General features: G+C 39.9%; 2 protein-coding genes across 2 annotated transcripts; both read right to left on the reverse strand.

Annotated features, from left to right (window-relative positions):
• LOC123037951 (uncharacterized protein DDB_G0282077-like) lies at positions 1 to 1780 on the reverse strand (the record flags this gene model as incomplete). The annotated part of the gene is made up of 1 exon (XM_044460842.1): positions 1 to 1780. A coding segment is annotated over one exon (237 nt), but the record flags the coding sequence as incomplete, so codon positions are not given.
• Positions 1745 to 24001, reverse strand: LOC108047119 (homeotic protein ocelliless). Its single transcript, XM_017127201.2, has 4 exons — positions 23539 to 24001; positions 13255 to 13629; positions 10964 to 11118; positions 1745 to 3076 (listed from the first exon to the last, which is right to left on the reverse strand). Exons 2-4 carry the CDS (start codon positions 13433 to 13435, stop codon positions 1781 to 1783), a joined length of 1632 nt encoding a protein of 543 aa, XP_016982690.1. The 5' UTR covers positions 13436 to 13629; positions 23539 to 24001; the 3' UTR covers positions 1745 to 1780.
• Between the last annotated feature and the right edge of the window lie 461 nt (positions 24002 to 24462).

Below are 24462 nucleotides of genomic sequence, written 5' to 3' on the forward strand. Positions count from 1 at the left end.
TCGTTTTTTGTTTCGCTTTTGGATTGTGGCTTGTTTTTTATTTGCAATAAAATTTCCTATATATAATATATATCAATCAATCGTCATGTGTGGAGTTTTCATCATTTGTTTTTATCATTTCGAGTCGCTTAGTTGCTAAATACTTTTGCCTTTTCCGCGGATTCCCTTAGTTGGGCCTCCGTTTTTACATTATTATATGCTTTTTAAGTCTGAAATGTTAATTCGTTTTAGCTGATTTGGGGTTTGTATTCTCTATATATCATTTATATGTTATGTATAAATATTCTTGTTTTTTTTTTGTTTTTTGTTTGTTATATAAAGACGACAAAATGATGATTTGAACTTTAAACTTCTTTTTTTGCTTTTCTCGTTTTAGTAATGTTATGTCTTAGTTTGGTTTAAAGAACTTGAAATTGGAATTAAGTTTTAGCTTTATGATATGCTGAGCTGGTCCAAGCCACCACGCTGGTGATTTTGGTGCAGCTCTGGATTTCCAGGGGATCCCCAAGCCCCCCTTTCATTGTTTTTTTTTTGGGGACCCCCAACCCCCTGGCTGTACCATGGAATGGTCTACGTATTGCATTTAAAAACTCTCCATCCGACTTACAAATTACGCCCTTCTTTTCGAACCCTTCGCATGCATATTACTCCTTGGATTTTAACAATTTATGCCATGGGTTTTTCCTCGATTTATCACTCATTTTCTTCGTTGATCCTGGCGGCTTAAGCTAGGTCTATAATACCTATGTTTAGTTATAGATTTACGTTTATGTCTTGGGTTGTATAAACTTGTAACTCATTTTATTCGATCTCCACTTTTTACACACGCTTCTAGTTTAGGGGTTTACTATGTATATATGTAAAAAAAAATTGTTGTTAACTACAAAAAAAAAAATATATAACTTTGCCCTGCGGCGTTTTCCTTTCTCGATCATGTTTGGTGGATCTGAGCACTGCTAAATAATAAATGTCATTGCTAGAAAATGTCTCAAATTTGTGGTATTACAAAAATTCTTCTTGAATCTATAAAAATCTATCTGAAATCTATCCAAATTTCTTAAAAACGTTCACTTTTTCGTTGAGCACTTCACTGAACTTTATCATTTTCAAGCTTGCCAACGTTCCAGTTTGTGGTATTTTAATTTCAGTTAATAAACTCTATTTGAATCTTAATGGCTTCTATGCATCTAAATGAATTTTAATTAATCTAACAATCGCATGGCCTTTTTTGATGATATAAATATTAAAAAAAAAAAACATCTGTGATATAAGGTAAATTTGTATAAATCATTATGCATTTATAGGAGTCAAGAAGAATCTTTTCGATCTTTTGGGACCTTTAAGAATTTCGTATGTAATCTCAACATATAAAGGAACTGACTTTATTCCCTTTAACAGTATTCCCTCCACTAAATATGATCTCGAAGGAACTTTATCTTGGGGCCTTGTCTTTGCATAAGTTCTGAGAAAGCAGCAGAGTGTGGGGGGGGGTGTGTATCTATAGTGGTGTGGATATGTATCTATGGGATGCTCTGGCACCCACTTAACCAAAGGAGTGATCCAGGTTGTGATCCTGTTGATGGTGATGATGATTCTGGTGCTGCTGTTGCTGCTGCTGATGATGATGATGGTTATGTGGCTCCAGTTGTGGGGAACTATTGCTCCCAGATCCCGATCCCGATCCCGAACCCGATCCTGAACCCGATCCCGATCCACTTCCACTGCCCCCCGAAGTGTTGTTGTTGCTGCTGCCGCCACTGCAGTACTGGAAGAGTAGGTTCTACACCATATTCGCGTACTTGTCCTGCGGCGACATGTAATCCAGGCTGTTCTGGGAGAAGGCCTGCGCGGAGACCGTGCCGGTGAAGGACGGCGACGGGGAGAGCCCAAAGTTGGAGGCCGTATAGCCGGAGTGGCCCATGTTGTAGTTCACCTGATTCTGGTTGCTAAAATACTCCATCTGCGAGTAATAGCTGGGCGCCTGGGCATAGTTGTTGGGATACTGCTGGTACTGGTTGTGCCAGAAGTTGTACGAATCGTGGTTGGACATGTAGGCCGCCGAATGGGCGGCGGAATGATGGGCGGACTGGGCCGACTGGGCGGCATGTGCCGCTGCGGCCGCCGACTGCGGCGACATGGGTGTAATAGGCGGCGATGGGGTGGTGATGCTGCTGCTGCTGTCCATCGGTGTGATGTTGCCGCCCGGCTGCAACAGTCGCGGATTGCTGCCCGCCGCCGATCCATAGATGCTGTGATGATGATGCACCCCGGCCCCAATGTCGCCGCCGGCATCCTTCAGCTGATCGTAGGGCGAACGGAGCAGATCCTGCGAGACGCCCACACCGCCCACGCCACCGACGCCACCCACGCCCACGCCCACACCAACGCCCAGATTGAGGCCGCCGGAGGAGGCGCCACCACCGCCGCCGCCGTAGCCGCCGGACAAGTGCTCCTTCTTGCACACAATGCTCACCGGACTGACCGACGTGGCCGGCGTGGGCAAGAGCGGCGAGGAGTTCTGGTGGGCGGCGGTCACGTTGAGGGCCGCCGCTGCCGCTGCCGCTGAGAGGTGGCCGCTCGAACCGCCGCCGCCGCCGCCGCTGCTGCTGCTGCTGTTGGGCGTTGAGTTGCCGCCTTGTTGTTGTTGTTGCTGTTGCTGCTGATTGTTGTTGTTGTTGCTGCTTTGGGCCGACTGATTGGACGCTGCCGCCGCTGCGGCGCTCAAGAAGGAACTGTGGTGCGCACTCTTGATCGATTGGGCCGCTGCCACCGCTGCCGCTGCACTGGCCGCCGCTGCCGCCGAATTGTTGTTGCTGTTGTTGTTGTTGTTGCCCGACGATCCGCTCGACTGTGAATTGCCCTGCTTCTGGCTGGACTTGTTGTTGCCCTGCGAATTGCCATTGCTGTTGCCGCTGCTGTTGTTGTTGCCATTGTTGCTGCGACTGTTGGCCGAGGAGCTGCCGCAACTGCCGCCGCTGCCACCGCCGCTGGCGTTCTTCGAGCTGCTCAAGCTGTTCGACTGCTGCTGCTGCTGCAACTGCTGGCGGCACTTGGCACGGCGGTTCTTGAACCACACCTGCAACATAAAGGAGAAACGGGTTAATAAGTGGGTGTCAACCATGAAAGTCCTAATACTAGTATGATTCTAAAATACGAAGATAAGTAGTCAATAAAAGGAACAAATATGAATTGGAAAGGGGTTATTTAAGCATCATAAAAGGAGAATCCTTACGTCTTAATTACCCAGTCAAAACCAAATTCTTTCCTTAAATGCGATCTAATGTTTTATATATAGTGATCAATTATTTCAGTAATTCAGTATCGATTTTAAGATTTGGTTTTTTTTACATAAAAAAAAGTTATTCAGATTTGATTATCCAAATTATGAAGAATTTAAGATATACATTTTGTGACTGGAAAAAGTTATTTAAGCTTACGGTTACGTTATAGTTAGTTCATTATTTTAGGGATCAATTGTTTTAGATTTTATAAGTGTGACTTAAGAAATTTTATAGATTTTAAAAATGTTCTTTTAATAATTTCCTGAGAAAGAATTTGAATTAATATTTTTTAAAATAAGCAAATATTGCTCCATTTAAAAGTTTCAAGACATTTTAAACTGTAATACAATATAATTTCTCAAATCCTGAAAATGCTCCACTTTCTTTTCCACCGCACTTTAAATTTGGTGTCCCCCAAAAGACTTTGTTAAACTCAATCGACCATAAGCTCAATTTCGATACAACAAATTCGTGGCTATTCAAGCAAATCGTGTGTCTACAAATTGTGAAGCTCCTTACCCCCGATGAAAATCAAAAAACAAGGTAAAACCGCAAACGAGCCAACAATTTAAAAATGAAAACGCTTTGAAGTTGGGCCCACCCTCTGTTTCCTTTGAAGTTCATTAGAAGGACAAATCAAATCGGTTTTAAACATTGCCAAATGTTGTCTAAATTTCTGCTAAAATTTGCAAAAATTCCCAAGCTTAGTGTTGTCAATATTATTATGAAATTTGCGAGCAGTTCATTAAACGGAATCAAAGAAAATGGTATAGGAAATCAGAGCGGGCGAAGGCGGAATCACAAAGGGGGATTTACGAATGCAAAATGGAATTGAAAATTGAAATTGAATTTCAAGATTTCGAGATTCGAGGGGGTTGGCATCAGCAGCGCTGGGCTGACAAATAATGAAATTTGATACGCCTTGTTTAATGCTCTTTTTTTCTGGCTCCCCCTTTTTTTCGGAAAGGTTCGTCCTCGTACTCTCCACCAAAACAAAAAAAAAAAAGAAAGCGGCAATGAAATGCTCGAGTGGCCGCAGCCGCGTGGCAAGTGTTAACTTCAAAAAGGGGGAGGGAAATGCGGGAAATTGTGAAAAGGGGGGGTGTGTCCGTGGGTGGGGAGCGGTAATAAATTCAGCTGTTTACCAAAGCACAAGCCATTAGCAAGCAACACCAACCCCAAACAACAAATCACTGAAATAACATTTGCCATGCAGTCAGCCTGCTCGACTGCTGTTCCCTGCTTTAGCTTTGCTTTTCGACTGCTTGGCGAGCAGAGTTTTGGGTCGACCAGAGTTGCCAGAGTTTTTGGGTATTGAAATATTGTCGGAATATGCCGATTGCAGCAGTTGTAATGCTTATTCCCTAGACCTTTGGTTGAGGAAATTGTCTTGATTCATTGGTTGTGTTACCACATTTTTATTGCGGTTCTGATTTTAGTGGCTAGAGTTGCCATAGTTTTAAAGCATGCTTTTTAAGTCCTCTAGATCTCATGGAAATCATGACTTCCGAATTCATTTAATATTCTTTCAAGGTTTGCTTTACTTTATAGGTACCTTTAATGGATTAATCAAATAAAAATATTCAGCAAAATAGTCTAAAATAGGTAAAAATTCTCAAATTTCTGGCTATAAAATGCCCAATTCCAGCTGCAAAATAGTTAAACCGCCTGAACTGGCACTTAGCGGATTGTTTGCAGCCCCTTAAGCATAACAAACAAGGCTAAGTGAATTCCTTGCGCTCGCGTGTGCCGCTTTATGGGCTGTTTATTGTTGCCTCCTGCCTCCTGCCCCCCGTCTCCCCTGCTCCTGCCACCGGTCCAAAAAGGGATGCGTTTTCCGCCCAAGGGCCGGACGAGTGGGTGGTTATCGGTGGGTTTCCCCGGCGATTCTGTGGGCGATGCGTAGTGGGGAGTGATTCCGTGTGACAATATAATCGAGTCAATTTTTGGCCGCCGCCGGCTGTTGATGTAACTTTTCCTCTCTCTATTTGCCAGCACAACGGCGCGTGACTTTTTGCACTTGTTGTGGGTCCAGAGACCCCATATCCAATGCCATCCCATTCTATCCGGCAACACCCCCGCATAATTTATTCATTGCTCGCCGGGCAAACTAATTGATGTGGGAAAATTGCAGCCGCTGGCCATCGGCACACGCCCACTTTCACGCCCCCGCCTGACAAATAAACAAACAAACGCAAACACCCAGTAAAGTGAGAGGGACACTTGACTAAGGCAAACACTTGAGGCGAATTGTTGAGGCTGTGGGAAATTCCGGGCTTCCGGTGCTTGAAAAATTTTCCCAAATTTTCCAATATACATTTCTTAAGTAAACTTGGCGAGGGCACATTTTTTAAGGCATTCTTTAAATATGTTGTTGTAATGGTTATATTATTGGAAATACATTTTGTTGTTCCTTAAAATATATATTTTTAAAACTTTTTATTTTTGGGTTTTCATTTTTGAAACTATTTTGGAAATTGTGTTTAAAAGATTGTGGAAAAACTGTTAGTGTTCGGGAAAAATTTTAAAAATACTTTAAGGCACAGTTGGTGACTTTTATTGAAAAACAACAAAGGTTTTCAAAAATCTTGTTTACCATCAACAAAATTAAACAAATTCTTCATTGATTTGGAGTATTACTAATTAATCAATAAGGCAATCTAATATAATTTTCCCTCCATTTTTTTTATCAAGCTAGATCCCTTAGTGACTTTTAGCTTTGCCTTTAGCTAAACACACATATAATTTTTCACATTGCATTAACAAATTGAAAATTATGCATAAATCTCGCCTCTCGCCCCGTCTCTTTCTAAGCCCCATATATGCTCTCTTTCTCGCAAACGTGAATGAGGGAAATGTGCGAGCGAAAAGAGTGGAAATTGTTAATCCGCAATGGGAAAATTAATTTTATAAAACAGCTGTGCGGCAAAGTTTTCCCTTCTGCGGCTCTTCTTCTCGCTCCCCTCATTTTTCGCTGCAGACAAATCCTTTTGCAACAAAGGAAAAAAGGGAAAATGGAAAACGTATAGAAAAAAGAGTTGGCTAAGTTTAGGTGCGCTCCCTCTGTCCTCTCTGTCGCACCCATTGTTGCCGTCTCTTTCTGGTTTTCCAACCACCGACGAAGAACAGCTGAAAACGAGGCGAATATATCTGGAATCCGAGGTGACAAAAGGAAGAGGGGGAAGGGGCAGGGGAAGGGTAAGGAGGGAGCAAGGATAAGGGGTAGCTACACCATGCAAAAAGTGGATAATAGAACTAAGTCCCATCGGAGATATGATATGCAATGTATATGATATGAGGCGTTTCCGATACCCAAACGTATTACCCATTTAACCTAAAGCTCCAAAACATAAATATCTAAAAACCGTTTATATTTTTAAATTACTTAATCAGCGTATTCACTTGCCCCAATAAAGCTATTTGGAATTATCTTTTATCTTGAATAACAAAATATACAAACAAAAAGTGATTCAATTTTTCAAATGAAAAATGTTGTATATATCATTTTATGATGACGGACTTTTTCAAAATTATTTACCATTTTAAAAGAATTTACAATATAGTCTAATGCAAATTAATGGAAAATAAACGTATCGCTATAATACATTAAAATAGAGTAAATCCCCTTTTTCGTGATTAAAAAAAAATATATAAAAAGGCGACTAAAACATAGAAGTATTATGCATAACCCCATGAAAAATAAGAATTACATATATTGTATGTAGCCACCATTTTTCTGCGATATGGACTTTACTATAAAAGTCCCCTGAATTTCTTTTAGTGCACAGTGTCTGAAAGCGTGGTTTTAGGGGTGCCGACTGGGATGCTGCTGTTTCTGCTGCTGGTTTCCCTGTGATTTATGACTGCCAGCGATGGCAGCCGTCCGCCCCCCGAATCCCGAGTCCTGAATCTCGAACCCCGAACCCCGAACTCCGAAACCCCCGACCATCGAGCAAAAAAACCCAATCCGCACCCTCGGACGGCGAATGAAAACATTTGGGCGTAAATGTTTGCTCTGTTCTGGTGCAGATAAGCTGCGTAAAATTATTACGTTATTTGTATTGGTTGCAATCAACGCCCTCTCACTTGGAATCGAGCATCCAGAATCCAGAATCCAGCATCCAGAATCGAGCCACCCCGGGATCTCGTTCGCTACTCGCTACTGTACCATAAAGATGCCTATCATTCAATTAATATTTACCAGGACTAAGCCCCCGGCCTTCTGATTATGACTCCGATTTCGTTGCGGGGATTCTGATTCTGATTTTGATTTTGGTTCCGATTCTGATTTTGATTCGGATTCGGTTTCAGTTTGCTGATTCCCCTTTGGGGGTAATGATAATTTATGAGGAATGGCTTTCTGTTCCACTGACAACGTGGTGACCTCTAAATGGGGATCCTGCTGCGAGGACTCAATGGTTATATTATAAATAAGATATGATCCTTTGGAGGTGGTCTATTGCTCTGTGACCTCTTTTAAAGTGTGCATATCACACTATGATATGATATTTATTATTTTAAGCTATTAAATTGTGTTGTTTTTATTTAAAAGAAGTTGGGAATATTGTATAATTTTCTTTTCTTAATCGTTTATATCACTTAACTTCTCTGAAATACCCTCTAATTTTTCAGTTTCTTTAAGCTAGACACTTGTGTAAAACTCTTTCATGTAAGTCCAAGTCGAACTGAACTATCCAATTGAACACACTTCCCCAACCCGTCGGCAGTCTAGTTTTCCTCGGGCTAATTGAGTTGCTTGGCTTCCTTGTAGTCCGAACCACGGAGAGCCCCAAACCCCTAGTCACTTGAGACCATCGGGTCCTCAGACCCCAATCCCCAATCCCCGAACCCCGAACCCCAATCCCCAATCCCCCAACCAAAAGCCAAAACGAAAACCAAAAGCCAGACGCCTTGTAACATGCAAACGAATCGTGTTTGCTTCCACTGCTCCGCTTTCCCCACTTTTCCCCATTTTCATTCGCAGTTTCAGTCGTTTGGGGTTTTGTAAGGTTTTCCTAGTTTTCCTGCCTGTAATCTGATACGTGGCCAAGTGTGGGTGTGTTTTTATAAGAGCGCTCATATGTATGTAGTTGAGTGGATGCATGGACATGTTGCGTCACTCTGAAGACAGGTACAGTGGGTCAAAGTTGGGCTTAACTAAAACTAAGTACTAACCTCCACTTATAAAAAGAGTTTAAGCAGGGAATAAAATATACCAACTGTATATCACACAGAATGTTGTATTTTCGTTAATAATAATATTTGTTTTTCTGAGGCTTTCAAAACATTGTAAACCTTTAAGAACCAACTCTATGAATTTCTTACTGATTTCCAAATTCCTAACTTAACCAGTGACTATAATTTTGTACCACTGTGCTTGTCTGGGTCTAAAAACAATTTGAGAAGGCAGCCAAGCCAGAGAGACGACAACGCACGAAACTATCCAAGAAGAAGAGACATGTGGAAAATCTATACAAATGTCAATTCCCAGCCACACCCCCTGCACCTCCACTTCCTATATCTTTTCCTCGTTTCCCCGGGTGTGCATTACTCGAATCAATTGTGTAAAAAACGTAACTTTGAAAGGGAAACAATAACAAAGGGAGCGTGGGGGTGAAGAAGTCGATTCATGGGACATGTGCAAGGTGTCCTTGCTGCAGCTCTCGGTTCTTCTTTTTTTTTTTTTTAACTACCATTTATTTTCATTCAGAATGCCCCCGTGGAATAGAACGTGTCGTTTTTCATTCCGAGCCGACCACTGCAGGGGCTTCCTTAGTCGCTGTTGCTTTTTTCCGGCCGGGTCTTTAAAGTCAGCTTGTTTTTAACTGCTTTTCTCCCTATTTCTGTGACTGTATTTTAAAGCGTGTTCGTTCATTATGTCTCTGACTATTCTGAATCCTTAGTTTACCAAGTATTCTGTTTTGTACTCTACATCGTTAGTTGACCAACGGATTTTTAAAGTCCTTAACCCTGAATGCTTGTTGCTAAGTTAGCTTGTACTAATGTCCCTATCTACTTTTTTAAAGTCTGTAACTTGCTAAAGTCTCTAACTGCTTTGTTTTAATACTAGAGTTATCTTACTGAGCTGCTGTTACTTTTATTAAAGCCTAATAAATCCTTATAGTATAGACTACCTGTTGCCTTAGTTCTTCGGAGTTCCTAATGTCCCTATCTACTTTATATCTATTTTAAGCTTAGCTACCAGTTTTTTTTCTTATAAGGTATATTTTTTACACCAATGTCCAACCCTACCATGTGTATCTTTTTCTAAACACTTCTTAATTTTTGCTTTGGTTGCATGATTCTTTGGCGACTACTGCATTTGACCCTGCAATGTCACGTCCTTAAATTACACGGACAAAAGGCAATGGCAAACAAAGCGAGGGCAAAAGCAAAGCAAACAAATCGATGGATCAATGTAGTTGCCAATAATGTTTATTTTTCTGTTTCGTCTATATGTTTTCATTGCAGTTTCCCAAAACGATCGATGTTGCGGCTGTGTTTGCCCAAGAAATTACCAAAAACGAGATGACAGTTTTTCCAGCAAACCGGAAGCCAAGGAGATCGTTTTGGGCCATTTGGCAGTTTTTGGGCCAACGGCGCTAGGGAATTTGTTTGTTTAGGCCCGATCGTGGACACCTAAACAAACAGACAGTGGAATAAAGAGATTCCCTTCGTCGCATTATTCAACCGAAATTGAGTTGTACAATTTGCTGTCATCGAGCTCATCTGGCTGACGCTAGAAATTAGCGCAAATTATGCTCGACTAATTCCTTGAGCAAACTTCAGTTACGCTTTTATTTCCCATCCAATATCCTGGAGGGGTGACTTGTCATACCCCGCAAATACTTTCGGCAAATACGGCAATGTATTTCCGAAGGGGAAGATGTCTCGAAGTGGAAACAGAAAATGGAAACGAACTGTGCCGTCTATTTGCATTGGAAGTCATCAAATCTGAGCGCTCCATATGTGTATATGGACCCACCCCCACATCCTGGCCATATCCCCGCCGACAATCTGTTCCGAGCTGTTGTAATTTGTTTGTTTTATGGATTTCCTTCGGCCGCCGACGGATTGCCGGCACTTTTCGAGGGCATTTCGCCTAATTAAACCAACTATACAAGTGTATCGGTGCGAGTTTTTGTGGGTTAAAAAGCTCACATGTGCGGGTAATGGGCTTTCGAAGTCGAAAAACGAGTTAGCAGGTCAGCAAGTGCTTGTATTTGCCTTTTGGGGGCGGAGAGAAGTTTAAGTGAAATGCGATATGGCCAGAAATTGAGGCACTTTTTTCGGGGGAAAATAAGTATTCATGTGTTAACTGCAATGATTGCAATGCACTTTTCAGTTATAGCTTTTTTCAGAATTAAGAAAATCAATTTATAGCCCTATGTATATTTGTTTGCCCTAGAATATTCACGGATATTTAGGAAACCATCTAATATATTTCCCTAATTTAAGGACAATGAAATTAAGTTCTATTACGGTTTAAAAATTTTTAAAAAATTTAATTAAGTTAAGTTACAAAAAAAATCCATTTACTTTACTTAGTCGCTGCTATCAGGAAAACCTACTGTTCAGTTTTAGTAAAACCTCGCACAATACCTCCTCAAATACCCGACTTTCAATATACCAAGTTTCATATCAATAGCTAGCTACATGACCGAGTTATGAGGGAAGCTTACCTGTACTCTGGATTCGGGCAGATTGATCTTGAGGGCCACTTCTTCGCGCATGAAAATGTCCGGATAACGGGTCTTGCCGAAAAGGGCTTCCAAAACGTCCAATTGGGCGCGTGTGAATGTGGTGCGTTCGCGACGCTGTTTCCGTGTGTTAACGCCTGGATAACATAGATCGCATAAAGGGGAGAAAATAAGAAAATAATGTTAGATAAAGGAGTTCCCAAGAGGAGGTGATTGCCTAACCGAATGTGCTGAAAGTTTCGATCGGTGGGGGCCAGATTAAGTATACGCCATGTGTGTCGTGACTTTTCCCAGTAATATTTTCGACAGTAACCGTTATTTTCCCGCCTGTCGGTGTGTGAGAGCACACTAGAGTGTGTTGCTGTGTGTGTGTGTGTGTGTGTGGTATAGCAACCCCCGAAAAAGTGCGACGGCCAACCCCTAAAAGAAAAAAGGACTGGCAAAGGAACCAACCCCCGTGCAGCAGCCGCCCCAAAAACTCGACTCCCTTTTCGTTGAGTACATAATGTTCCATATAGGGAATATAGATAGAGTGTGTGTGTGTGTGTGTATCCGTGTAATGCATCTATGTGTGTGTATGTGTGTGTGCGTACTAAGCCGCCGCATTGTTTGCTTTGTCAGCTCTCTCTGTCGCTCACCCTCGAAAAGCCAAAACATCGAGTCTTCGCCATCGGCCCACTCCCTATTTATATTTCTTTTTGTCCCAAATACACCCCGACCATGGCCCTCTCTTTCGCACCCGACTGACGCCCTCCCTTTCTGGCTCTATCAAAAATTAATGAGTTAGTCATTTTGGTCATGAATTTATAAATTGAATAAAAAACTTCACTTCACTTTGCAGCTGCCGCATTTCGTTTCTGTTTCTGTTTCTGTTTCAGTTTCAGTTTTCGCCTCGTTTCGTATCGTTTTCGCTTTCAAAATGGTTGCCAAATTGGTTTATTTCTTTATATCCACACAATTAATTGTGTGTGCTTTTTTTTGGGATACTTAATATTTTGATTTTCGCCCTGGCCTTATGGAGAGAGCTTGTCGTTTAATTAACTGCACCTATAAATTTATGACTTCTTTCAAATATTTTAGTGTTCGTGTTTTTTTTTTATGGCTAATTTATGGGGTTTCCTGGAAGGTCTTGTTATTTTTTGGGCTTGTAGTCAAGCAAAATAGTTCAAGGCTTGTCTAGGAAAATTTGGTTAGCTAATTAATATATATCTGAATATATCTGCTTACCAAGTTCTTAGCTTAATTTGGCTTTAAATTTGTTGATTTTCCAAGGTTTAAGAACCTATTTAAGTCGAAAAAACACTATTTATTGTTAATAAATAAGCCTTCTTTTTTTCTTATAATTTTCAGACATGTAAGACTTGCTTTCTTTTCTTTATTTTTTATCATCGTTATGGCCCCTTTCAACTATGTTATGTAACAAGTTAAGATTCTGTCAATTACTTGGCTTATTACAACAGCAAAGCAAATATATACAATGCAAGGCAAAACAAAAATATATATACAAAAATTGATTACGAGTATGAAATTTGTTGTTTTCTTTTTATCATTTTTCTTATTTATTATTTGGTTTTTTTTTTTTTTGGTCGGCTGTTCAATAATTTTGTCTGTGTTGCTTTGGCAGAGTCTTTTGTTGGCATTTTGTAGCCAATTTTTTGTGATTTTTGTCAGGTTTTGTTTGTCATTTGCAGCGTCACCGAGCGAAGCGAAAACTGGAACCGAAAAGCTGAATCTAAAGCTGAAAACTGGAAGATAAAGTCGGAGAGGAGACCCGAGTCTCCGAAACTGCCCGTAGCTCATTATTCATTTTGACAATTTAACTGATAATGATGCAATATCGATGCGAACTGACATTGAAAGGCAGCAAAACGAAGAGGAAGCCCGACAATACAGTGCGAGAAATAGACTATCCAATATGATCATCATTATTATTTGCCAAAAATGTGCCAAAACTTATTGGGAATTATTGGGATTTGAATTAATATAATATAATTTGGGATTTGCTCTAGGAATTGCCTAAATGGTCTACTAACTTTTTAATACTTTTCCGCTACTTTGAAAATGTTCTGATAAGTTAAAAAACCGATAGCTGATCATCTAGCTAAGAAATACTATTATTAAATGAAGTATAAGACCCCTTGATCACCCCTCTTTTGTAAGTCACTGAAATGGGTAATACTTTCCGGCAGTGTAGCCAACTTTCAGCACATTTGAGCGATCTGGTTTGCTTACGTGCAGTGCATTTATACCAAAATTGTCGATGCGATATTTACCCCACATACCTTGGGAGAACCCGACGGCCTCCAGTCCGTGTGGGAGGCCGAAGGGCCCCAGCGAGGGCATGGGCATGCCGGGCGGAAGGGGGCCGTGGGGCACCGAGTGGTGCGGATGGGGACCCCCGTAGCTGTGCGGATGGGGGCCCAGGTCGCCCGACTTGAGGAAGCCCGCCGCCATCAAGGCCTCGGTCGAGTGCAGCGCCACGTTGAAGCTGTGTGTCTCCACTGGCCTCCGGCTCCTATATTCTCCCAGATACTCTATGTTCCGTCCCTGAATGGCTGTTCCGGACCACTCACTCGGCTGACTCTGGTCGGTGTTCTGGCGCTGGATGACGGGCACTGGATGTCCGCTCTAGGTGCTTCCGATCGGATCTGCAAGAGGTCACAATAGTGGTTATTCAAATGTTAACGATATGCTTTAGTAATGGGAACATATATTATATATTATCTAATCTGATTTGAGCATATCACAAGCCCTTCGGCTTATCCAAATGAGACGAAATGCCTAGCCTCCACGATCTTTATAAAGATCAACATGAAGTCCTTTAAGACCCCCTATAATTTTAAAAATATGAAAATATTATATGAAGACTTGTTGAATCCCGAAAATATAGTTACTTATCAGCTAGTTATTATTATTCACGATAATCAGTTATCAGTTAAATACTTTCCAAATCTATTACAAATAAATGCAACTAACTGAAAGTGTTATAAACTGTTTTTCCCCAGCAAACAAAGATATGAAAATGGATGCTGTCAGTGCAAACAATTATTACCAGGCAAAAGTACACCGAGAGATATGAGAATCCGTGTGCGAAAGCCACTAAATGCCACGAAAAACACTCACAATTCGCCAATTATCTGTGAAATTCACTGTAGTGTTCCGTTATTTGTTTGCAGTGGGCTAAGCTCTTGCCACGAGTTCCAATTACACTCTAAGACCGAGAGCCAAAAGAACCGAGACTTATAAGGCCGATCTCGGGACTATCTGCCATCGACGACCTCTATCTGTCTCGCCCACTCACGATCGTTCCTTGGGCTTAATCCCGAGGCTTGTCTATGATGTAAAAACTTCTAATCTGGGCAACGCACACAGCCGGGAAGATTACCCAACCGCCTCCAAGACGGGGTCCTGAATCCTACACCGAACATACCGAATCCCGAGTCCCGAATCCCGAACCCCGAATCCCGAATCCCGAACCCAACCCGAAACGATCCGAAGTCGCATTCGGGCTTATCTTGCGGTTTAAAGATCTTTGATCTGCGCTTAGCCGCAGGATTATTTCAGACACTTACTAAAAACACTCGCACACACACACACACACACACAATCTACGGGGCAGGACATCGCCTGATCCAGGACAATGGGCATTGAGATTAAGCCCAGAAAGAGACAACTAGCCTGGATTAAATTCCCTTTGTGATATTTCTCTACTTTCATACAGTTTTCGTGCGAAAAAAATTAGCACTATTTTGCCGAAAGTAGAGAAAGAAAGAAAGTGCAGTCCAGATAATTCAAAAGGAGAGAGAAACGGTGAGGTTGTAATTGCGGAATTAGCACGAACACCTCGCTTTGTTTATGAAACTGAAAACCGAATGGTAGAACTATTTGTCACATCGCCCTGAAGAGATATGTCCACACATGCGATGGGTACATACGAGTATATGTAAAATTTGTTTTGTTTTGTCATGTCGTTTTCATGGCTCAATGCATTCCGGCCTCAAAATGCAGCCGCAAAAACATCCAGATCCCGAAATGCTAAAATACGAAAATACGAAAAACAAAAAGAGTGTGTGCACCGAAACCGAAACCGAGACCAAAACCAAAACCAAAACCCGACCCTGATATAGCACCCGATTTGGTGCGATGACAGACCCTGTTCCTCTGCCCTCCGAATTCCCAAATTACATGCTCACGCGCACACGCAAATTAATAACACATCTGGCTTCAATTCGAGAGGCAGGACAGCATATAGCATATAGCATACAGCATATAGATACAGCGATAAAGGACTCTCCTTGGAACATCCCGTCCAGGGAGGGTTCGCCACTCATCCTCGGAGTCCAACTAAACGGAAGCTGATCGGAAGCAAAGCTGTAATTGATAGTTGGCTGAGGTTAAGTTCCTAACTTCATTAATTGTATAATAATATTCCTACAGAATCTCTGACTCTATACAAAAATTAGAGTTAAAGAGAGTTATTAGAGTTATTACATTTCCTAATAGCTATTAAACTACCTGGTTGAATATATCAAATTCTATATCACAATAATTACAATTAATAACAAATAAAAACAAGAAAGGAAAGCTAACTTCGGGCGGAGCCGAAGTTGAAATACCCTTGCAGAATATTCTGCAAATTATATTCTCCAAAATCATTCATATAATGCCTTCTTAATTCTCATAAAAAATCCCAACTTCCTAACTCGTTCAGTTATATGGCAGCTATAGAATATAGTCGGCCGATCCTTATGAAATTTGATATGTCGGATTGATTAGGCAAAAATAAAACCCATAGAAAATCCCAACTTCCTAACTTAACAAACACCAAAGTTATGGCATTTCCGATCAATCAGTTATATGGCAGCTATAAGATATAGTCGGCCGATCCTTATGAAATTTGGTAGGTCGGATTAATTGGCCAAATGTAAAACCCATAGAAAATCCCAACTTCCTAACTTTACAAACACCAAAGTTATGGCATTTCCGATCAATCAGTTATATGGCAGCTATAAGATATAGTCGGCCGATCCTTATGAAATTTGGTACGTCGGATTGATTGGCCAAATATAAAACCCATAGAAAGTCCCAACTTCCTAACTTAACAAACAGCAGAGTTATGGCATTTCCGATCAATCAGTTATATGGCAGCTATAGGATATAGTCGGCCGATCCCGGCCGTTCCGACTTATATACTGCGTGCAAAGGAAAGAAGGGTGTGTGCAAAGTTTCAACTCGATATCTTTAAAACTGAGAGACTAGTTCGCGTAGAAACAGACAGACGGACAGACAGACGGACAGACGGACAGACGGACAGACGGACAGACGGACATGGCTATATCAACTCAGGAGGTGATCCTGATCAAGAATATATATACTTTATAGGGTCGGAGATGTCTCCTTCACTGCGTTGCACACTTTTGACCAAAATTATAATACCCTCTGCAAGGGTATAAAAATTAAATGGAATAAAATGTTTTGTAAAAGTGCAAAAAATCCAAGTAATTGCTAAAATGGTTATATAAGTATTTGAGAAACTAATAATCAATTTTCTTTAAGCTTTGCTCATATTTTACCATCCCAAAATAAAAGAACCAATGGGCTGAAAACATTTGTGGTAATATATGTATGTTAAGTATTGATTTTGTTATCAAATCCTATTTGTAAAACCAAACATAATACTTGTATAATATGTTAAACTCAACAAACTTTATTTTTACTTTAACCATTAGTTTTTAATACATCATCTTTATTTTCTATTTTATTTAAAGTTCCCATGGCTCTGCCAAGCAACTTCCATTAACGAAAATTTTACAAACGATCAAACGAAAAAGGCAAGATGTGCCTGTAAAAAAAACCTCGACAAACTCTCAGCATCTGTCAAAAAGCGAATGTGACACATTTTTGGAGACAACCAGGGAATGGCGATCGGGCTCTACGTGATTTTCTAGACATTTTCGCCCCTCGGCCTTCTTCCGCCCTCGCTGATTATGAAAAATCATGGTAAATGGCAAAAAGAGCTAAATAAAAAAACAAAACAAGAAGGCCCCGCTGGCACTTTTTAAGAGATCCATTGTGAGGCCGAAACGAGTCGAGACAAAATCATTTCGGCTGGACATATATCACGTACGACAACCGACACTTTCATTATGAATTCCATTCGGCAATTTCTGATTTTATGATTTTCAGTTTTTTCTTGATTTTATGATTCTCTAATTTGGCCGATTCTGGCTGGTGATTTTGAAATCTTAACTACGATTTTCACTCTCGGTTTCCATTTCCGCCGTACACCAGTTTCAATTCGTTTGTCCGCGCTCGTAATTACGGTCAAAATAATATTTGTTGGATAAACAGCCGGGAGGAAAACAAAATAAAGCCCAGATATCCAGCCACGAATTGAAGATGCCACCGAAAGCTACCGTAAGATTTTGTGGCTATCAGATGATGGATGGGGGAGGGGAAAGGGGTAAGGGGGAGCCCTATATAAACCCGCACATCCAAGTGTTTTGGTTCGCTGATGATGCTGCTGACGGTCCCTGGGAAAGTCGACAAGTCAAAGAAGTCGAAAAGCCGAAAAGCCGAAAAACCAAAAAGAAATCGGCAGCTACTGTTCATACTTTGCATACTATTCATCTGGGCCATGGGAATGGATCTTTGGATCGCCGTTTACCAGATGATTAATGGCCGGACTTAGCATAACTTTTGGTCCGCATTTGGCTCTGACTAATATTAAGTACCGCGTATCTGCGGCTATATTTAAGTTAGTCAGTCACCGGCGCTGTGTGCAGCTGTCAGGAGTGCTAACCTGTCAGTCCCCGAACTCACTGTTCACTAGTGGCAGTCACTAGTGGTAGTAACTAGTGGTAGTCACTAGTAGTCACTAGTGGTAGTCACTAGTGGTAGTAGTAGAGCCATTAACCGCCTTAACAAGCCCCATAACAACTTAATATGCTCGGGCATACTGCACATTTTCCACACTGACCAGCAGTAAAAACCAAATCAAGTTGCGTATTAAAAACTCCTACTATTGATGTTCCCTTCATCTGTATTTTATTATCTTAGCTTAATTAACCAAACCATTTTTTTTGCCTTGAGAAAGAATAAATAAATCGAAACTTATAGACCTTACTTAGTTATCTACTATACCTTTACTATACATTAATAAGGCTCGAATTGAGTTATCACTTCATGACCAAACCATAAAATCTAAAATTATGAAATCTGGTTGTATAAAATCTTGTAAATGTATAAAACTAAGATATATGCTCATTGCAAACTGAATTATTTGCCGTCGCTAACTTAAAAGTTACTTAAATGTTATATAATAGGTTTTTTTAACCATTATTTGTATTTATAATTATTTCAATAAACTTTGTACAACGTTTACTGCAAATTGGTGTTATTAAAATAAATGCCTGTTATTTGGCTTAATAAGATTTATTATGATAAACACATTTGGGCAACAAAGCAGTTAACTTTTGCCTATTTCTAGTTTTTTTGAAACTGTTCATAATTAATGAGCACTTTTCATTAAACAATGTCAAATCTTCGGGGTAAATTGATCTAAAGTGACACAAATTGTAAAGAAATAGAAAATATAATTAAAAAATCTAAAATAATCAAATATGAGAACCATGTTTTCCATTTGCGATTTCTGCTAGCCAGTGTAAGCTTCACATTCCTCTATATGGATAACGCGTTTTGGCAGCGAAAAAGATGAAGGCACAGAAACCGAGGGAGGTGGCAGATGAAAAATGCATTTCTCAGGCTCATTTACATTGAGCCGTGGCTACTGGAATATGGTACATGCTACATGTGGCATGTGGTGTGTGTGGTGGATGGTGTATGGTGCATGGTGTATATGATGTGGACTTCCAAGTAGAGGGTCCCAAAACGGCAAGTCGGACTGCAAGTCCGAGTTTCTGACGCTGCTGCTGGCCTAGCATAATAAGCCTGTCTGCCTGTCTGTCTCTTTGGCCATAATGCAACTTAATAAACGCAACAAAGAACGCGAAGTGGCTGCTAGTGCAGCAAACTGCGGCAGTCACGTCCCGAAAACGAAAACGAGGCAAAAAAAAAAAAATAAAGATGAAAAAAAAAAGAGAAGAGAAGAGAAAAAAAATAGAAAACGGGTAGGAAAACTTGCGGCTAGTCGGTGATATTACTGCTGCTGCCATTTCTACGCAAATGCATTTTGACATTTAAATTTGCAATTTTCGCATAAAATTATATTTATTTATTCCAGCTGGCTTTGGTGAAAAGTGCAACTGCAACTGCAAACTGCAAACTGCTACTGCTAGTGCAACCTTGCTGCCACTGGAGGATCGCGATTATGATGGGGCTGTTGATGTGGATTCCAGCTACTGACTTTGACGTTGACGTTGCCTGAAGTTTAATTAAGCAACGTGCCAAATAATTGAAAAAGTGTGAAGATTTGACAAGTTTAAGAGGCATTAAAAGCCGGGTTGCACCCATCTACATATATCCCCTACGTATATATGGCCTAGAAATCAGACAACGACGACGACGACGACTAACTGTTTGTGCCGCTGCGACAACTTTTCCACATTTTCCACTTGCCCACATTTTTAATTAGTTTCTGTATTTTCGCTTATCGCACGGCAAATTATTTATTATTTACCTAATTGCATTGACACTTGAGCAGCCAGCCGTTGGAGTAATTAACAGATACGAGGCAGATTGCTCAATCAAAGTAATATATCGCCTATAGATTAAGCATAATCCCCACCGACTTGTATTTCTCTGAGAATCTGAGAAATATAGGAATAAAGACGAATCCCTTAAGAGCGGAATTGAGTGACAATTACATTTTAAATAGGAAACTATGCTTAATTTATTGGGTAACAAATTGCTTTTGCGGTTTATAATTGCTTTCCCATTAAGTCATCAGTTAACGATTTGACAGGGTAAAAGATTAACTATAAATAAATCAAGTTAAACGTAGAAAAAATGGAATTTTTATTATATAATACGTTACATTTATTTTACTCAAAAAACTGAGTTCATTCTGTATTGAATTTGGAATTGAAAATTGAATTGTTGAATTTGGTATTAACCATAAGCCATTTATATTTCTAGAAAACATATATTTCAATTTGAATGGCCTTATTCTCTATACGTTGTTAAAAATCATTTTAGGTGTTTTTTTTAGAAATTCAACACAGAAAACTCTTAGTCTTCATTAAAAAAGAACAAGTCTTGATATATTTGTAAATATAGGTTTCCAAAGTAAAATATTAATGTTAAAATATACGATTGTTGTGTTCTTTTCAGATATAACCTGTTCAATAGCTTTTGTATGTTATTTTTCATTCACAAGCCAAGTTCCTGACAAACAAAACCCAATAAATTTCCATAAAATTGCTTTTAATTCAACAAATTTCTGGCTTTACATCATTTTCTCTGCCTCTTCCCACAATTCCATTCAAAAATGAAAATAAAAATAACAAAAAATACCCATAGATATGTATGTTTGAAAAAAATATTGAATGAATTGCGCTGGTTGTTTTGGTTATTGTTGTTGCCATGTACAAATGATTGCATCATGGACGGTGGACCAACATAAAAAAAATAAATCAATAATAGACTAATAGAGTAAAGAGCTCCAGTCGGTTCACAACAACAACTGCGGCTAGAAAAACCTTATTATTTGACGCATTGTCAATGTGATCTTGATAAGTCGAAACTGGAAATGGAACCTAAAAAAAAACTAAAACCTCCGTCTGAGTGATTTCTATTTAAATGGCTTTGTCAACGAAATTTGAGAAGTGAACAGCAACAACAGCACCAGTATCGCGTAATGAGCAAAGAGTGAAGAGAGATAAAAATTAATAATACAAATAATTGGTAAAAAAAAAAATAGAAAAAAGAAGTAAGTCCAAGAAACGCCTCGAACGCAGTCGAGATGAAATGAAATAAAATGAAACGAAATGAAACCTCACTTAAGGCGAGGCGACGCCAAAGAGATTGACAAAAGATGACGACAAAAAAAGGCAACACCCGATCTCCCAGGTACGAGTATACCTATCTATACCCATGCCAAGTGTGTGGGAGTTCGAGTCGAAGTCGCAGTCGAAGTCGAAGCCAAAGGCAAAGTCGAAGTCGAACCGAAAGATTGGGGCGTGCTAGGGAAGCGGAACAATGGATACCGTTTTACAGTGAGCGAAAATATGTACACACATTTCATTTCCACCCAAAAAAACTATACAAAATGGAAAAGTTTTAGAACTACTTATATTTTGAACTTTAATACCCATCCCAAAGATTATTTTCAAAGTAAAAGTCATCATAAGATGTTTAGTACAATAATTGTCAGAAAAGTAAAAGAAACTGATATTTAAACAAAGAAAATACAACATGAAAGGTATATATGTATACTAAACTCAAAAATGCAATTAAATTGATACTAAAACAATTTTATTTTAATAGATTACTTTAATGTGAATGCAATTTGTATGAATTTATTGAAAGGTTGGATTTTGATTTGGATATTAAATGCATTGAGATCATATCAAATGAAATATTGAATGCCATATAAGTGAATGAAAGAACTTAAGCCCCAATTCTTGCAGTGCAGCCTAGAGCGAAATTCACTCGTTCGCTGGGGGATATGCGCGATAAGGTATCAAATGTGTCGCGACGCGATCTCGGCCACTTTCAATTCACAATCGAAATCACAACGCTGGGCGGATGTTGTGAATGAATGAATTGGCATTGGGACACTGAGGCATTGAGGCATTGAGGTATTGAGGGGATCTAGGCTGGGCCGGCAATCAGGCGTGGGTGAGACCCAATAGATCCCAATAGATCCCAAGAGATCCCATGAGATCCCCACCAGCTCCACACTCCACACTCCACCACCATCCCAACTCCAATTCGGATGGAGAAAGATCGGATGGGAGAAATATGAATCGACTTGCATATTAATTTCTGTTGCTCTTTGTTAGAAAACCATATGCAAATTAATAATAAAACAGAACAACAAGGTAGCCAGCAGCAGCGGCGAGGAGTCAACGTTTTATTCAGATATTTTAATTTATAGCCGCCGCTTTGAAATTAGACGATCCGATCGGGGAGATGTGGGGAAAATGTGTGAATAATGCGACCTGAACGGGTCCGTCGGCTGGCTTCTATTGTGTCTAATATTGGTTTTCATGGGGTTTCTTCGACGTTGCCTCTATCATTTGGTAGCCTTTTTCCATATCACATTTCTCGTATCGATTTGGTCGGGCTTGCTTTTTTTTGTTTTGCCTAATTAAGGGAGGCGGCCTTAATATGCCCATTAAAATTATGAAAATCATAACGAATCTCTCAAATCTCGCATTTTCTCACATTATACTGGCAGACATTAGTCATAGGCGGAATTTCCTGAACCAAACCCGATTAATAGCCTCCACGATATCACGAATAGTTTAAAGAACTAAAACAAAGCCGAAGTTTTTAGGTTGCCGGCATGGTATAGATAATTCTTTTGTTGGATGAGGGAGTCCCCAGACTCAATGAATTGAATTGCGATTTTAGATTGTTAAGATCTAATGAAATAAAGGCCAAATAAAGGGATTTCTTAAGGTTTTATTTATTGTGAAGCTGGATGGTAGACTTTTAACTTGGGAGAACTTGGTAAGCTTTTAAATAACTTTATGATATTAGGAAAATTCGATCACGATTTTTGTAAACACAAAAGTTTTTATGTTTTAAACTTATCCATTTTTAAACATCCAAGTTAAAATCAAAATATTAATGGTACATTGCTAAATGCCAACAAAAAAATGCTTAAATACTTAAAATATCAATCTTAATGTTTACGAACTTTGAATGTAAATATATAATTTTAGTTTTCATCAAACAAGTTGATATTAAAACAAAGAAAACTTATAATTTAATTTTGAGAGAAGTGATTAAATAAGATCAGAGATAGTTATAGAATAAGCTATTTTGAAAGAAACAAATGGAAATGGTTCGAAAGTAAAAAGAAAATCTATGTTTTATCAAATAATAACAGTTTAAAGAGATTGAAAGGCTGTTATTATTTATAGACAAGATAAATAATTAAGTGTGTGAGGAAAAGCAATTGACTTCTATGTAATGCGATACCATCTCTTTAAGATCTTTCCTAATTATTCCAGATCTGAAGAAGTTGTTGTAAAACATTATTCAGTTTTATATAGTTGATGGGTTATAACATCAAACTTGTTAAATGTATAAAAATCTCATAGAGATCCACTTTAAAATCATAAAACAAGACTTAATGAATGGAGTGGTCCTAGAGATTTTAAGAACTTAAGAAATGTCAAAAAGTTTAATCTATAATTTTAATTTTAGTAGATCCATACAAGTATTAAAATATTTACGAGGTCTTATTTTGGCCATAAAAAAGGGCATTCGATAAAGATATTTCCTACTATATTTCTGACTTTTTCCGCCCCATCTACAACTTATTTCTACCGATTCCCCAGTTAATCCGTGCTTATCTCTCCACATTCCTCTCGTGGGATATATAAATTTCTACCGATTTCTCGATATCGGCGGATTGCACTCACCGAAAAAAAAACACAAACAAAACGTGAAGCGAAACGGTGCTGTATTCCAATGGGGACTTGTTTTCAGATCCAGCTACACTATACTATATAGTTATAGCATGAGTATGTATATTGTATTCCAGATATTTGTTTGTTTATGCGATGTTTATGGTTTGGCACTGGCAACACGGTAAAAAAACAGATTCTCGTCACTGGCACTTGAATATATCCGAGAGATATATAACTCTGATCTAGTATTTCTCTGACTTTTTGTTTCTCAATATAGATGATCCATAGATCTTTTTGTTGTTTTCGATTTTTGTTTGTTTTGGCGACGGCGAACTGATTGTTGTTGTTGGCCAAAAGCGGCGAACGCGGCGAGTAGCGAGAGCGATCGAACGAGCGGCGAACGGGGCGAATGAGCGACTGAGCGACTGGGCGAGACTGGGCGACGGACGACGCACAAAAACAACCCGAGCGGCACGAAAGTTACTCTGGAAATGAATTGCGGTACACCTTCCACGGACGACGGCAGCGGCGGCAGCAGCGCAGCGAGCAGCGGGCAGCGGGCGGGCAGAGCAAAAGTCGTTCGACCAGGGTCCGCAAAAAAAAAAGCAAACAAACAACTGGTGGTGGGAGCGAGAGCGAGAGAGCGAGTGCCTGCTTTTAGCAATGGCTGCTTGGATCTCGCTCGGGCGAAAGAGCGAGATAGCCGCAGTTCGCTTCCAGTCACATGCTCTTTCTCTCTGTGTGCATCTCTGTCACTCTCGCTTGGTCTTGCCCCTTTGCCAAAGCGAGACAACCTGACGGCCCCTTTTCGAGCAGCTGTATTTACCTCTATGTTGTTGCTGCTCGTCCATGTGTGTGTGCGCTTGAGTGTGGAACCACACCCCAAAAAAATTCAGTTCAACAACTTTGTTGCCACAAAAAGAAGAAGAGGAACAA

The sequence above is a fragment of the Drosophila rhopaloa genome, unplaced genomic scaffold (genome assembly GCF_018152115.1).
Source record: "Drosophila rhopaloa isolate 14029-0021.01 unplaced genomic scaffold, ASM1815211v1 contig_3, whole genome shotgun sequence".
Lineage (NCBI taxonomy): Eukaryota > Metazoa > Arthropoda > Insecta > Diptera > Drosophilidae > Drosophila > Drosophila rhopaloa.

Excerpts from the sequence above, each read along its gene's own strand:
- LOC108047119 (XM_017127201.2), bottom strand. The coding sequence starts at position 13,435 with ATGGCGGCGGGCTTCCTCAAGTCGGGCGACCTGGGCCCCCATCCGCAC. Across the intron at positions 11,119-13,254 it reads GTTCTCCCAAGGTATGTGGG|GCGTTAACACACGGAAACAG; the intron begins GTAAATATCGCA and ends TATGTTATCCAG. Across the intron at positions 3,077-10,963 it reads TGCCCGAATCCAGAGTACAG|GTGTGGTTCAAGAACCGCCG; the intron begins GTAAGCTTCCCT and ends TTTATGTTGCAG.